This window comes from Ascaphus truei, chromosome 9 (genome assembly GCF_040206685.1).
Source record: "Ascaphus truei isolate aAscTru1 chromosome 9, aAscTru1.hap1, whole genome shotgun sequence".
NCBI classification, from domain to species: Eukaryota; Metazoa; Chordata; class Amphibia; order Anura; family Ascaphidae; genus Ascaphus; species Ascaphus truei.
This window is the reverse complement of record NC_134491.1, coordinates 28,825,663-28,839,062: the sequence shown is the minus strand read 5'-3', so window position 1 is coordinate 28,839,062 and position 13,400 is coordinate 28,825,663. Positions and strand designations below refer to the sequence as shown.

General features: G+C 41.2%; 1 protein-coding gene across 2 annotated transcripts in view; it reads left to right on the top strand.

The window, feature by feature from the left end:
• Window positions 1-431: 431 nt before the first annotated feature.
• The window catches only part of RAB15 (RAB15, member RAS oncogene family), a 47,850-nt gene continuing 34,881 nt past the window's right edge, over window positions 432-13,400 (top strand). The window contains exons 1-3 of one of the 2 annotated variants that reach the window (XM_075614170.1): window positions 432-944; window positions 1,839-1,970; window positions 9,748-9,808. In XM_075614170.1, the coding sequence (XP_075470285.1) occupies window positions 1,913-1,970; window positions 9,748-9,808 (119 nt within the window). In that variant the 5' untranslated portion in view covers window positions 432-944; window positions 1,839-1,912. The remainder of the gene's footprint in view (window positions 945-1,838; window positions 1,971-9,747; window positions 9,809-13,400) is intronic. The other variant, XM_075614169.1, reaches the window with a different exon arrangement.

Genomic DNA, 13,400 nt, shown 5'->3' with positions numbered 1-13,400 from the left:
AGACAGAAGGGAGAGAAATACATGGGAAGGGGGGGGGGCGGCTCGCAATAACGCTGACATGGGGGGGGGGGGTGCGCTGCTTAAAATGTTTGTCCTGGGCCCCACGAATTCTGTTGGCGGCCCCGCTCCTAGTGATTTGTTCTGGGGGTATATTCTGTGATATTCTGCGTTGTTATTGCCATTGAATCCTATGGAGGCTCTGCAATAATCATATAACACAATATTCTGCTTTATCAGTGGGTAATATAAAGTGTGATACATTTTGTATGCTTGGTGGACAATGCTACATCACAACAACGGGAATAATTGTAATAATTGGCCATAAATGCATTTTGGGTGTGGTCTATGTAGACTGGGCAAACATGGTGAGAAATTGCAAAGCTAAATCTATTTGCTCTGTACAGATATCTTTAGGCCATCTGTCTGTACCCTTTCCCCACACCCAGTCAATTAGTAAGTGTTTACCTATGTGAGTATGTGGAGGTACAGATCAGCCTCTCCTAGTCTACTGCATAAGGTGGAGCCTGTTTTTCTCCTCCTACAAACCATATTGATAACATGCCTCCCATCTGGACATTTCACACAGGCTTTTGTTTTTAGGATAAGCAAAAGCATCCACAATCTTGCCGATACCTCTTTAGACAAAAGAAGAAACCACCCAGGAGGATATACAGGGGGGTAATATAACAGCAGAACAATCTCTCCTCTTACAGAAGTAGCTATGGATGGAGAGCAGGGTGCATCCTGAGCTGAGACTGAGACCTCCTCCTCCCTTCTGTGCTGCTGCTCACTCTGTGAACAGGCTACTCACAGCCACACAATGGCTAAACAATATGATGTTTTATTCAGGTTACTCCTGATCGGGGACTCTGGCGTCGGTAAAACATGTTTGCTGTGCAGATTCACAGACAATGAATTCCATCCTTCCCATATTTCTACAATAGGTAAGACAAAGTGTTTCTATTTATTGTGCAATTAATTCTGTAATGGAAAAATGATACTGTTCTTTGTGTGTTCCCATGCATGAGAAACTGCTACCAGTGCATTGAGTTCAGAACTGTACAAAGATACATCCATTGTATTTTTTCCTATGCTTTTTTATTTTAATAGAACAGTGTTGTATAATAGTGTAGGGACATATGGCAATATTGAACATAGATAATACATCTGCACCCATTGTTTTAACAACACTATATCAAATGTGCTTACGTTATATTTATTTATATTCCTTTTAAAATAATGCCTATTTTAAATGCATTATTCATGATTTTAATGCAGCCTTTATTAATGGTACAAATACATTGCTGTGTAATAATGGCCAGAGATAATCTATTTCAGATGTATTGGTTGAGCAATATTACATCTAGTGTTTTATGTAAATCTTTATTTCTACATTAACAGGAAGTCTACTTGTATACATTATACATAGCATTTAAATAATAAAATGTCCTAAAAAATAACTAATGTCCTTAGATATGAACAAGGATTGGTGCATTTATTACATTGTTATTAGGAAGCATGCCGAAAAATATAAAGGTGCTGTTACATAAATATTTTATGTAATATTTATCTCAAAATATATTTTAAGGTGGCGTTGCATTTACGTCTGAATATATTTATCAGTCTGCTTTCTTGCTTTGCCCAATACTGCATTTCTGTGTTAAAACTGATGCATGAATAATCAAAATGGCTCCCCTCATGGATTTAGATTTTTTGCTACACATATTAATTTACAAAATGATGTTACACAGGAATGTTTTTTTATTTTGTTTAAATTACCACTCCTAGACCAGACGCCCACTTATGGGCTAGTTACTCATTTTGCTTTGTCATTCCAGCTCGAATGACATCACAGACTGTTGCCTAAGAAATACACCAGCACAGAACAATGCAGCGCTAAAGGGTTAAACAAATGGTGCAAATTCCTGAAATTGAAATCCATATAAGCCACATTAGAATAACATTCAAAGGTGCAGTCCCACGTAACCTGTTTAAAAACAGCTCTGAAAACAATTTAACACTGTAATTGACTTTCCCAAACGAATGTTACTGTGCTAAAAGGAAAGATGTTGCTTCTTTTGTTCCTCCTGGAATTGGGATCGCCCATTTAAAGCAATTTAGTTCCCGTGTTTCTCCTTCCCTCTCATCCTTTTCTGTCTGTCTATACATTTCTAACAGGGGGTCTGCTGTTGCATGAACCCCTGTTTCAGTTACATTTTCATTGGCATGATTGGGGTCACTGCCAGTAGTAAACATGGCGTAGAGCAAAGAGGAGCCAATTGCTTGTACCTCCATCATTGGGTAGCCCGGTTCTGGCTTAGTGATTGGATCTCTGGCATGTTTTTCTTGACAGTGGCAATTTTAGTTCCCCATCATCACTGATTATGATTACAATATCTCCAAAGCTCAATACTCATGCCTCAGGAGCCTTCTCAGTTGGGCATTTATAATATGAATGAACAATAATTTAAAACATTGACCACTGGAGTTTATAACAATAACAATCTTTTATTTATATGGCACCAACATATTCCACGGCACAGTACAATGTGGGAGGGAGCACCATAACATTGTATGACCAAAGTGTACATATAGGTGAAGACAAACTGAAACCATGGAAAGGAGGTCCCTGACCCAAGGAGCTTACAATCTAGAAGGAAGGGAGTGAAGACACAAGGAATAGTGTGTGTGAGTTTGGCTATCAACAGCCAGTTTCTATGAGATGTGAAAACACAAACAATCTGCAGATATAGAGAAGTACTAAATAGATGATGTGACGAGAGACCATCCATCACACATGCAACATGGTGTGAAAAGCAGAGGACAAAACAGACTTTTACTACAGGGCGTAGTATGTTAACGTCGCTCAGCTACTGAGAAAATTACTGTGCAGGCACCAACGATACAAGCTATTTTTTTTTTACTTTTTCACTATATTAAATATGTAGTGTGTGAATTTCAAAATGTTGTGATTGATTGAAAGTCACATTTTTATGCTGTCCACTCCTAGGGAATGGTATAAGCCATGAAACGCGTCAGGGCAGGTGATCAAGGTAAAATAAATTAGTGCAGTCATTTGTCATATGCTCACAAAGAGGGTGAGTGCAAAAAAGTCAAAAGAAGATAGTTTGATTTTTGGAAGTCAGCTAAAGTAATGGAAGCTGATTACCAATAACTAGGAATGTATTATCTTTCTGTTGTGCGATTGTTATTCCGAATGCTGCTGTTTATAGTGCAGTCAGGTAGTTTATCACTACAGTAATGAGTATAATTTAAGGTGCACCCTCAGAGAGCTAATAGCACAAATACTATTTGATGTATAAAATGGGTGAGCCTTCCCTTCAGGCTCTTTTTGGCAGGGTTACGTTAAAGTTGAATTGTTTGTTTGCATCCTTTAACACCCTCGTTGCTCTGGGGAGTTGCTGGCCCCTCTGGTAGTGAAGGGGTTAATAGTTAAGTCATATTTTTGAACGTATCAGAGGAATTCTATTTACTGCATTTACATACTTTTCCCAATTGAATAACCACTGAAGCAACAGTTCAGCCACATTCTTACAATTAAAATGTACCTGTGACAGCCCTTTATATTCCTGTGCAGATAGTGGGAGGGAAAATAATTATGTCCAGAGCATAAACACTCCCTCTGCAGTGATTTGAGGGAATACAGCAAATAAAAATATAATTTGTGAGCACATTCACATCGTAGACAGGTATGCCACCCGGCTTTTTACCATCATCTCTTAGCATACAGTGCTTGCACTGCAGTCAGGGATTCTGGGAAATGGCATCCAAATAAGCGCACAGTGTCAGAATTCTGCTGACTACAAGCACTCCTAAATCCTTCTCCATCAGGGGTTCCCCTGATTTATCCCCATTTAATGTGTAAGTCGCCTGTTTATTCTTGCTTCACAAATGCATAACCTTACATTTATCTGTATTAAACCTCATCTGCCATTTACCTGCCCACGTTTCCAGTCTGTCCAAGTCCTTCTAGAGAGAAATTACATCCTGCTCTGATTCTACTACCTTACACAATTTAGTGTCATCGATGCCAACCTCAAGGTCATTAATAAACAAGTTAAAAAGCAGGGGTCCCAGTACCGACCCCTGAGGTACTCCACTCACGACTTTAGCCCAACCTGAAAAGCTTCCATTTATGACAACTCTCTGTTGTCATGCATGGCACACTATGTATGCCCCTATTACACATCACACATGCAGGGCCGCCGACAGGTGGGGACAGTCGGCACAAATGTCCCGGGCCGGTAGCTGCAGGGGGGCCGGTGGCCGGACAAAGTAGTTGCCGCCGGGCACCGGCTCTCCCCAAGCTGAGCGAAGGGGGGCTGTGAGGGAACAGTGAGGGAAGGGGGCTCTGAGGGAGCGGGGCTGTGAGTGAGCTGTGAGGGGTGCTGTGAGGCAGCAATTAGGGAAGGGGGTGGTGAGGGGAGGGGGCTGTGAGGGTGCGGAGAGTGGAGAAGGGATGTGAGGGAGTGGTGAGGGGGGCTGTGAGGGAACGTGAGGGGAGGGGGGCTGTGAGGGAGCGGAGAGTGGAGAAGGGCTGTGAGGGAGTGGTGAGGGGGGCTGTGAGGGAACGGTGAGGGGAGGGGGGCTGTGAGGGAGCGGGGAGGGGGGCTGTGAGGGAGCGGTGAGGGGGGCTGTGAGGGAGGGGGGCTGTGAGTGAGCTGTGAAAGGTGCTGTGAGGCAGCAATTAGGGGAAGGGGTGGTGAGGGGAGGGGGCTGTGAGGGAGCGGTGTGGGGGGCTGTGAGGGAGAGGTGAGGGGGGCTGTGAGGGAGCGGTGAGGGGAGGGGGGCTGTGAGGGAGCGGTGAGGGGAAGGGGGCTGTGAGGAAGCGATGAGGGGGGCTGTGTGGGAGCAGTGAGGGGAGGGGGGCTGTGAGGGAGCGGTGAGGGGAGGGGGGCTGTGTGGGAGCAGTGAGGGGAGGGGGGCTGTGAGGAAGCGGTGAGGGGAGGGGGGCTGTGAGGGAGCGGTGAGGGGAGGGCTGAACTGTGTGTGGAGGAAGATGGCTAGACTCAAAAAACAAACCCATTTGTTGCTGCTCTTTAAAGGAAAATATTCAGGCAATTCAACAACTATCTCAAATTGAACATTCACATGTGGACTGGCCTCCCATCACTTGACCCAATTAGCCCTTGTTAGAATAAACTGCACTCACATCTCAGTGTCTCTATTGGTCATCAGGCCATTATTGATGCTGTTACAAGGAAACTCTCCTCCTTTGCTCCATGCTGATGAACACATGATAACTCCTCCTGGCTTCAGCATTTATAGCTCCCCAACCTTCAGTGCATTATGATGCCCCGATGAGCTCACGTGACCTCACAAGGCTATTGTCAGCTGCCTAGCTATCTAAAGGCAGATCTATTTTGACCAATGAGTGAGGACTACTTCAGGCAAATGGCAACAGCTGCAATTTAGCCACACCCTTTCATTCTGATGTCACTAATGACCTCATAGTGTTCTGGCCCCAATTCTCTGCTTAGTTGCATTCCTAATTTATGAATTAATAGAAATAGCCGTGTAAGTTCAGTTGCAATAGTGCTGAAACTATGAGTACTTCAGTATTAGGTGATACCTTATGATAATATCAATTGTTAGTCCAAATAGAAAACGGTATCACCCAATACTGAGCGCTCATTTATTCTGCACTATTCCTACTTTAATACCTTTACGTGCTGCACCCAGGCTCAGTGTTATCTGTATAAACAGCTTTCAAAATAGACGCTAGGTGGCTAGTTAGATAAATAAGGATAGGATAAGATTATTATCACCATGTGGAATCCACAATATTGCAAATAGGGACAACCAGAGGAGTTCTTGGTGTGGGGTGCTGCTGCGGGCTGCCAGATAAAATTAGTGTTGTACACGACACTAGATTTAATAATAGATAGCAATAGTATTGGCCAAAGAAAAAAGATGTATCCATGCCACCTATGGCTTTTAAATGCATTATATTAAATTCCTATGCATTTAAATGTCTTGCGTCACGTGACTGTGGGAATAAAATGCATAGGAGATACCGGCACTCCATAACGGGGCCTGTATCTCGGGAAGCAGGGGGTCCTCGGACCTGAAATCAACACGCTTCTGCTCCGGAGACCCCCTGCTCATCTACACTAGTATTACATTTTATATTAAACATTTTTGATCGCTGGTGAGATATGCGCAGGGAGAGGCGGCTCTCTCTGCAGCTGAAAGAAAACGCCGGATTTGGCCTTTTAGAGGCGATCATCATGTCGCCGGCTACTCGCCCGTTTTGGGAATTTTGCTATCACAGGTAATCGAGGCTTTCTGAATACCGTGATAGCAACGCTCAAAGAACAGGTGAATTAAATAGCCCAAATGTATTTTTTTTTTTTTTATATGAACGCTTATAGCATAGGCCCCTTTGACTCTATTCCTGGGACAAACCAAACATGACACATCTCAATTCACCTCCTGATTTGTTTCAAGCTCCCTCTGCCGAAAACTGCTTATTACTTTACAACATTTACCAGGAAATCATCAGTTAAATGTTCAGTTAAATAGAATAATGAAATGTAAGAAATCTACATTACTGGAATGGTGACAGATATCAGAGTTTTCTTTAAAAGTTAAAGGTGTAGGGTATGGACAGTTTGGAAAAGTTCATGCTCAAGAATTATTACCTTTTAATTTGAATACGTAGTCATTTTGGTGTTGTGGTTGATATATCTTTGCTACATATTAAATACTTTGTAAAACACGTTCAGAATCTTAGTGCAGAACACAATGGAAAAATGAAATGATCTGGCAATATATATTGAGTATAGATATAACGTTGCCCTAGTAAAATGTTTGGAATAATTTTGATAGTTGTATACCTTTGTATCTTCTGATGTAAATCTTATTTTTGACATTAGAGAAAAATCAGACAAGCACAACTTGTATAAAGGTAATTTAAAACAAGTTTTAAAGCAGATAAAACTCACATGTGAGATCATGAGAATGAACATAGCCGGGCGCGGGTGCAAAGACAGCAAATAGAAAAGTCCTTAGCTGGTTATAGAAGAGGAACTGGACCATCTCTCCCGATGTTGGGGCCATGTAACCAGCCCCGCAGTCCGGGTAGTTTCGCGAGCCTCATCCAGCTTCAGTACATCCACACGTGTGCTACTCACGTTCTCGCTCTTCCGCATTCGGCGTCCGCTCTGGGAGATAATGTGGGAACTGACGTCACCGTGCTCTGCTGGGAACTGACACCATTAACCCTACGCGTTTCGCTCGTATGGGATAGTGTCTCTCTCTCTCCTCCTCTCTTATATTATATACCCCTAGTGCTCACATACTTAATGATTTGCCTAATTACAGACACATATGACATTAATAGATATAATTAACTATTTGGACTAATTTCAGTCACATAGCAGACCAAGGACGGACGGCTTCAAAAAGTGCATAGAAAAAGGTGTTTTGTGATGATAGAATATACTTAGAAAAAAATGAGCAATACAACAATCAATTGATACTAAAATCGATTAGTTGATATAAAGCCTAAAGAAAAAAGTTTAAACAGTACAGGTTATGTGGAAATTACATCCAATAGAACATGGGCTTGGATTAGGCAAGTGGCTGAGAGCAGCCAAGCAAAATACCTGCAATTGCTTATAACTCATAAGGACAAAACCACATACTGTACACATCTTTATACATACAATAAAAATATAACAGTTACACATAACACAAAAGGTAAAAATAGGACCACGCATATATACAGTAGTAATGAATGCAATTAATAGAAATGGGACAAGATCTAATTGTTCATTTAGACCCATTGGTGTCTTAGTATAGAGTTCATATATCCAAAATTGTTCCCTTTGCATCAGGATTTTATCCCTGTCTCTTCCCTTCTATTAAGATTGACCTGTTCAATACCCATATGTTGGAAATTGGCCAGTTGACAGTTGTTGGAAAGCAGGAAGTGCTTGGGTAAATTGTGTAATGTTTATTATTTTGTAAGTGTATTTTAGAATTGTTTGTTATTTACATGCGCCTTAATTCTGGTGCTCAACCCTCTCTTTGTCTTTCCTATATATTGTAGACCACATGAACAAGTAATACAGATGACTATGAATTTGGATTTACAATTAATAAAGTGGTTGACTTGATTAATTTGAATAGAAGGTGAAACAAATTCATTTGTAGGAGTCATAAATTGGCATACAACACATTTACCACATTTAAAATTGCCTTGGGGTTTCTGGGGTAGGCAACTAATGGCTCTATCTGTATGGGACGTTGTATATTCTTCAGAGTATTACACTTCTTAAAAATGATGTTGTGTTTGTTATCCACAATACCGCCCGAGATAGGATCTTCCTTAATAATTTGCCAGGGCTTGTTGAATTTTGAAGTAAACGGGATTAAATTTAGTAATAAACAGAGGGTTGTCTTTATTAAAAGTATTATTCCGCCTCTTTTTTTCTGATGATGGAGGTGTCCGTATTAACCAGAGGGGATTTGGTTAATACTGCTTGGTGATTTGGTTAATGTGGGATATCCGTAACACCTGACCTTTTTGATTGGGTCTTGAGGACAGGAGTTGAGCACCACTACATTAGTCAATGAGCAAAGCCAATAAGTATAACAGACCCTTCTGTAGTGCTAACAATGAGTGAGATCCAGTTAACGTTAATGAGGTCACTGCAGTGTGGCTGCTTTCCTGTAAGCGAGGCTGCTTTCCTGTGAGTGAGGCTGCTTTCCTGTGAGTGAGGCTGCTTTCCTGTGAGTGAGGCTGCTTTCCTGTGAGTGAGGCTGCTTTCCTGTGAGTGAGGCTGCTTTCCTGTGAGTGAGGCTGCTTTCCTGTGAGTGAGACAGCTTTCCTGTGAGTGAGGCTGCTTTCCTGTGAGTGAGACAGCTTTCCTGTGAGTGAGGCAGCTTTCCTGTGAGTGAGGCAGCTTTCCTGTGAGCGAGGCTGCTTTCCTGTGAGCGAGGCTGCTTTCCTGTGAGTGAGGCTGCTTTCCTGTGAGTGAGGCTGCTTTCCTGTGAGTGTCGCTGCTTTCCTGCGAGTGTCGCTGCTTTCCTGCGAGTGTCGCTGCTTTCCTGCGAGTGTCGCTGCTTTCCTGTGCGTGTACAGATGTAGCCCGATTTACCGTTACCTGAGCCTAGGGATGAAACGCAAAATGCCGCAGCTCTGCGATAGTTAAAGCCGCAGCTGCCTACGTTCATCAGAATGGGAACCCCCACAAAGAGATTTCCTGGGGGATACCGTGGGCAGGATTCTGCGGGTTCCCCCTGCAGCTGGAACTGTACAGTAAGGCTACGGCCCGGTCACTGTGTGCGCGCTCAGGTCGGAGCACCTGGCAGCGCGTGCACCTTGTCAAGCTGCGATCTGTGGTCTGTGTATGCGCATCAGGGGGAAAAGATAAGATCGCTGTGCTGTGACGTGTCCAATGATCGGCCGCTGTGACAAAAGACAAAGGCGGTCGCGCATCGCGCTTCCTGCAGACAGCCACTGGGGCCAGCCCCATTGAGGGCCGTACTTTCTGTTCGCCGCGCACGCCGTCGCAGCCGCGGACACTGGGGACCCAGCCTTAGTCTGGCTGCATCTGTTTCAGTATTGTTCCTTCACATGTTATCTCGTGACCTTGCATGCAACTTGGCTCATTTACTCCACTGAACATTGATCGATCTGCAGAGTGTACGAGAAGTTACAATGTTTCATTCACTGAAATCCTGCCAATAATACATGTCTTATTCTTTTACTTTCAGGAGTCGATTTTAAAATGAAGACAATAGACGTTGATGGTATCAAAGTACGAATACAGATCTGGTAAGGAATGGTCATTGTGTGTTTATGGAAACATTGTTTGTTAAGTGGGGTTGCGACTGTAAAAATGTCCCAATTAGCAATATGTTGTGAGAAGGAGCGGCTCAGTGGTTCAATTCCCAGTGTCAGCTTCTTGTGACCTTGGGAAACTCTGTTTTTATCCTGGTGTCTCAGGTACCAAAAACATACATTGTAAGCTCATCTGGGCAGGGACAGTGTGTGTAAAGATTCCTACTGTACTGTATGTGATGCATACTGCGTGCTATACTGTGATTGGGAAGCTCTGAGTCCCATTGGGAGAAAAGCGCTATATGAAAATAAAGTTATTATGAAAAGAAATGAAGTGAACGCAGGGACATGTAACACCTTCTGTGTCATATAAAATATTTATTTTTCATTCTATAATGTATGTATGTATGTATGTGTATATATATATATATATATATATATATAGCGCATCACAGCAGTAATATACGTGACAATCATATAAATAAAATAAATAACACATAAAGGGGAGAAGTGCTTCAGACATAAAAGTAACATTTAGGAAGAGGAGTCCCTGCTCCGAATAGCTTACAATCTAATTTGTTGGCAGGAAGAACGTACAGAGACAGTAGGTGGGCATTCTGGTAAGTGCATCTGCAGGGGCCCAAGGTTTATGTATGAGGTGTTAAATATCAGCTACTCATGTGCTTCCTTAAGCATTTGTGTTTTGAGGTGGGTCTTAAATGTGGATAGAGAGGGTGCAAGTCGGGTATTGAGGGGAAGGGCATTCCAGAGGTGTGGGGCAGTCGGTGAGAAAGGTTTAAGGCGGGAGAGGGCTTTAGATATTAAAGGGGTATAGAGAAGACATCCTTGAGTGGAACGCAAGAGTCGGGATGGTGTATAACAAGAAATTAGGGCTGAGATGTAATGAGGGGGCAGAAGAGTGTAAAGCTTAAAAAATGAGGAGGAGAATTGAGTGTGTGATACGGGATTTGATAGGAAGCCAGGTAAAGGATTCCAGCAGGGGAGACGCTGAGAAAGATTTAGGAAAAAGTAGAGTGATTCTGGCAGCAGAATTTAGGATAGATTCTAGGGGAGACAGGTGATAGGCAGGAAGGCCGGACAGCAGGAGGTTACAGTAGTCAAGACAGGAGAGAATGAGGGTCTGCGTCAGAGTTTTAGCAGTCAAGCAACAGAGTAACAGGCATATTTTGGTAAAATTGCAGAGGAAAAAAACGACATTTAATGCTACCTTTTGAATGTGAGATGAGAATGTGAGAGATGAGTCGAGTGTGACCCCTAGGCAGCTAACGGCAGCAAATGGCTGACATCCTTTGGTTGCCCTTCGGCTACCGCCAAAGGCTCTCCACCTTTTGGGGCAATGCAGATGTAGGCTGAAGGGCTTCTGAATGAATTCAGCTGGACTTTGAAATTGCTTTGTCCAGAGTCAAACACTGCAGGGGTTGGAGTTGACAAAACACATACCAAGAAATCCAAGGTGTTAACCCATACCACGCTGGTTCTGTGCAGAGGGGAGCAGCTCTTGAGGAACCCTTTCAGACATCCGACTTTGGGGCAAAACAGATGTAGGCTGCAGGGGTTCTGAATTAATTAATTCATTGGCCCTGTGGAATTTGTAGCTGCTTTGATTTCCTGGATTGGAGCTGATGGGAACACATATTCAAATTCTGTAATAAAAAAAAAACAATTTGGAAAAAAAATAAGAGTAGGGGGATTGCTGCTTTAATATTGTTTGTGTTATAATTGCTACAGATTGTATGACTTGCAGCTTTACATTCTGCTGTCCTTCTGAATAGGCTATTTTATGTAATTTATATACAAGATCACCTTAGGAATTTCAACTTTTGATCACATATTTTGAATGACTGTGCCCACGAATGAAGTAGTAGTTTTTGTTTTTTTTTATAACTTGTATTTTATTGGGAAGTACAGTAGTAGTTTTTAATAGTTTTTGGTGTGTTTAATTTTTGGATTGTCATAAAATCATATTTTGATAGATGCGTGTCCTAGTGTACTTATCTCTTGAGTATTTTTTGGGGTGTTATATCTTTTTTTTTTTTTTTTTTTATATATATATATTTTACTACAACCAGCAGTTGTTAAACATCAATAGAAATGCTGTATTTTTGTCAGGAAGGTACAGTATGTATGAAAAAAATAAATAAAGGAGGGGAAAGATAAGAGAGGGGGATACTGTAGAAGTTGATGTTGCACTTCAAACTCCTAGTAGCCGTATTGGTTCTGGTGAAATTTACCTTAGTTGTAAATTGGAAAAACTTTTAGAGGACGAACATAAGGGCGTCCCATAAATGAAATTAGAGTGAATAGAGCTTTTGAAACCTCAACAAATGTAAGGAGAGTTACAGTAATACACAGAAGTAGTCAATACAGCATTTTCATAGAAAACTTAAGTGAAAATACCACACTAAGATTCCCAAACGCTTACATCTAAGCAGTTGGACAGTAATAAAACTTGTCCATTTTCATATAAACAGTACTTCCCAAATGTTGTTTTGAGTTTGTTTGAAGGAGGGAGCGTTAGCTTTCTGTAATTCAGGCTCTAACACATAATATAGCGTTGAGATGTGTGTGATAAGTTTGTGTGTCTATTGATATCAGGATTAGGTGTGCCCAATCGTCCAATTTAGATTAATATCAAAAGATGATAAATAAATATGTCTTTGATAAGTTTAATATGGTCCAACCTCATTGAAAAATAAAGGCATTTTCTTGTTGCATGATCTGGTTGTTAATATATTTTAAGATTTAAGATTGAAAGCCCATTACAAATATTGCTACAGAACATAACAAAGATTTGTGATATAAAATTCATAATAATACACACTTTTTTAGGTGTTCCAGCAATTATTTTTCATATCAATATTTTCTAAAACATAAATATTTTATTTGGGAATATATATCTTAGTATGAAAAAAAACATAATTTGCAAAAGAAAATGTGTAATAAAAATAAAATTGGATGATAAATGTTCTGTTTTAGTGCACAGTATTACTTAATTGATTTTTGCAACCATGAATGAATCCTGATCAATCCTCTATCTAAGCATAGCCTCTGCTACTACTGACTGCCTTGTATGCAACATGACCTATTCTTCTGGGTTACCACCATCTGGATAGCTGTTCAACAACTGGTTCATTATTTATTCAGATATACAATACTTGTATGTTGCTGCGCAACCATTCTGCCAATAAATTACCCGATTCAAGAACAATCTTATTCATTCCTTATAGAAATACTCGCTATATCGTGTATACAGTATACCCAGAGGGAATCAAATACTTATTTATTTATAAAAATGCTTTACCAGGAAGTAATACATTGAGAGTTACTTCTCGTTTTCAAGTATGTCCTGGGCATAGAGTTAAGATGACAAATAATACATGGTAACAAATACATAGTTACATAAGTGAACAGGGTATACATTATATACAAGACATTGCATGCACAGTTACAGATAATTAAGTAATAATCCCCGAAGAACAGGACATTACTGGCCAATAATGCCCTGTTCTGAGGGGATTATTACTATTCTAGGCTAAATGTAGGCTTATTTCATAAATAATAGACA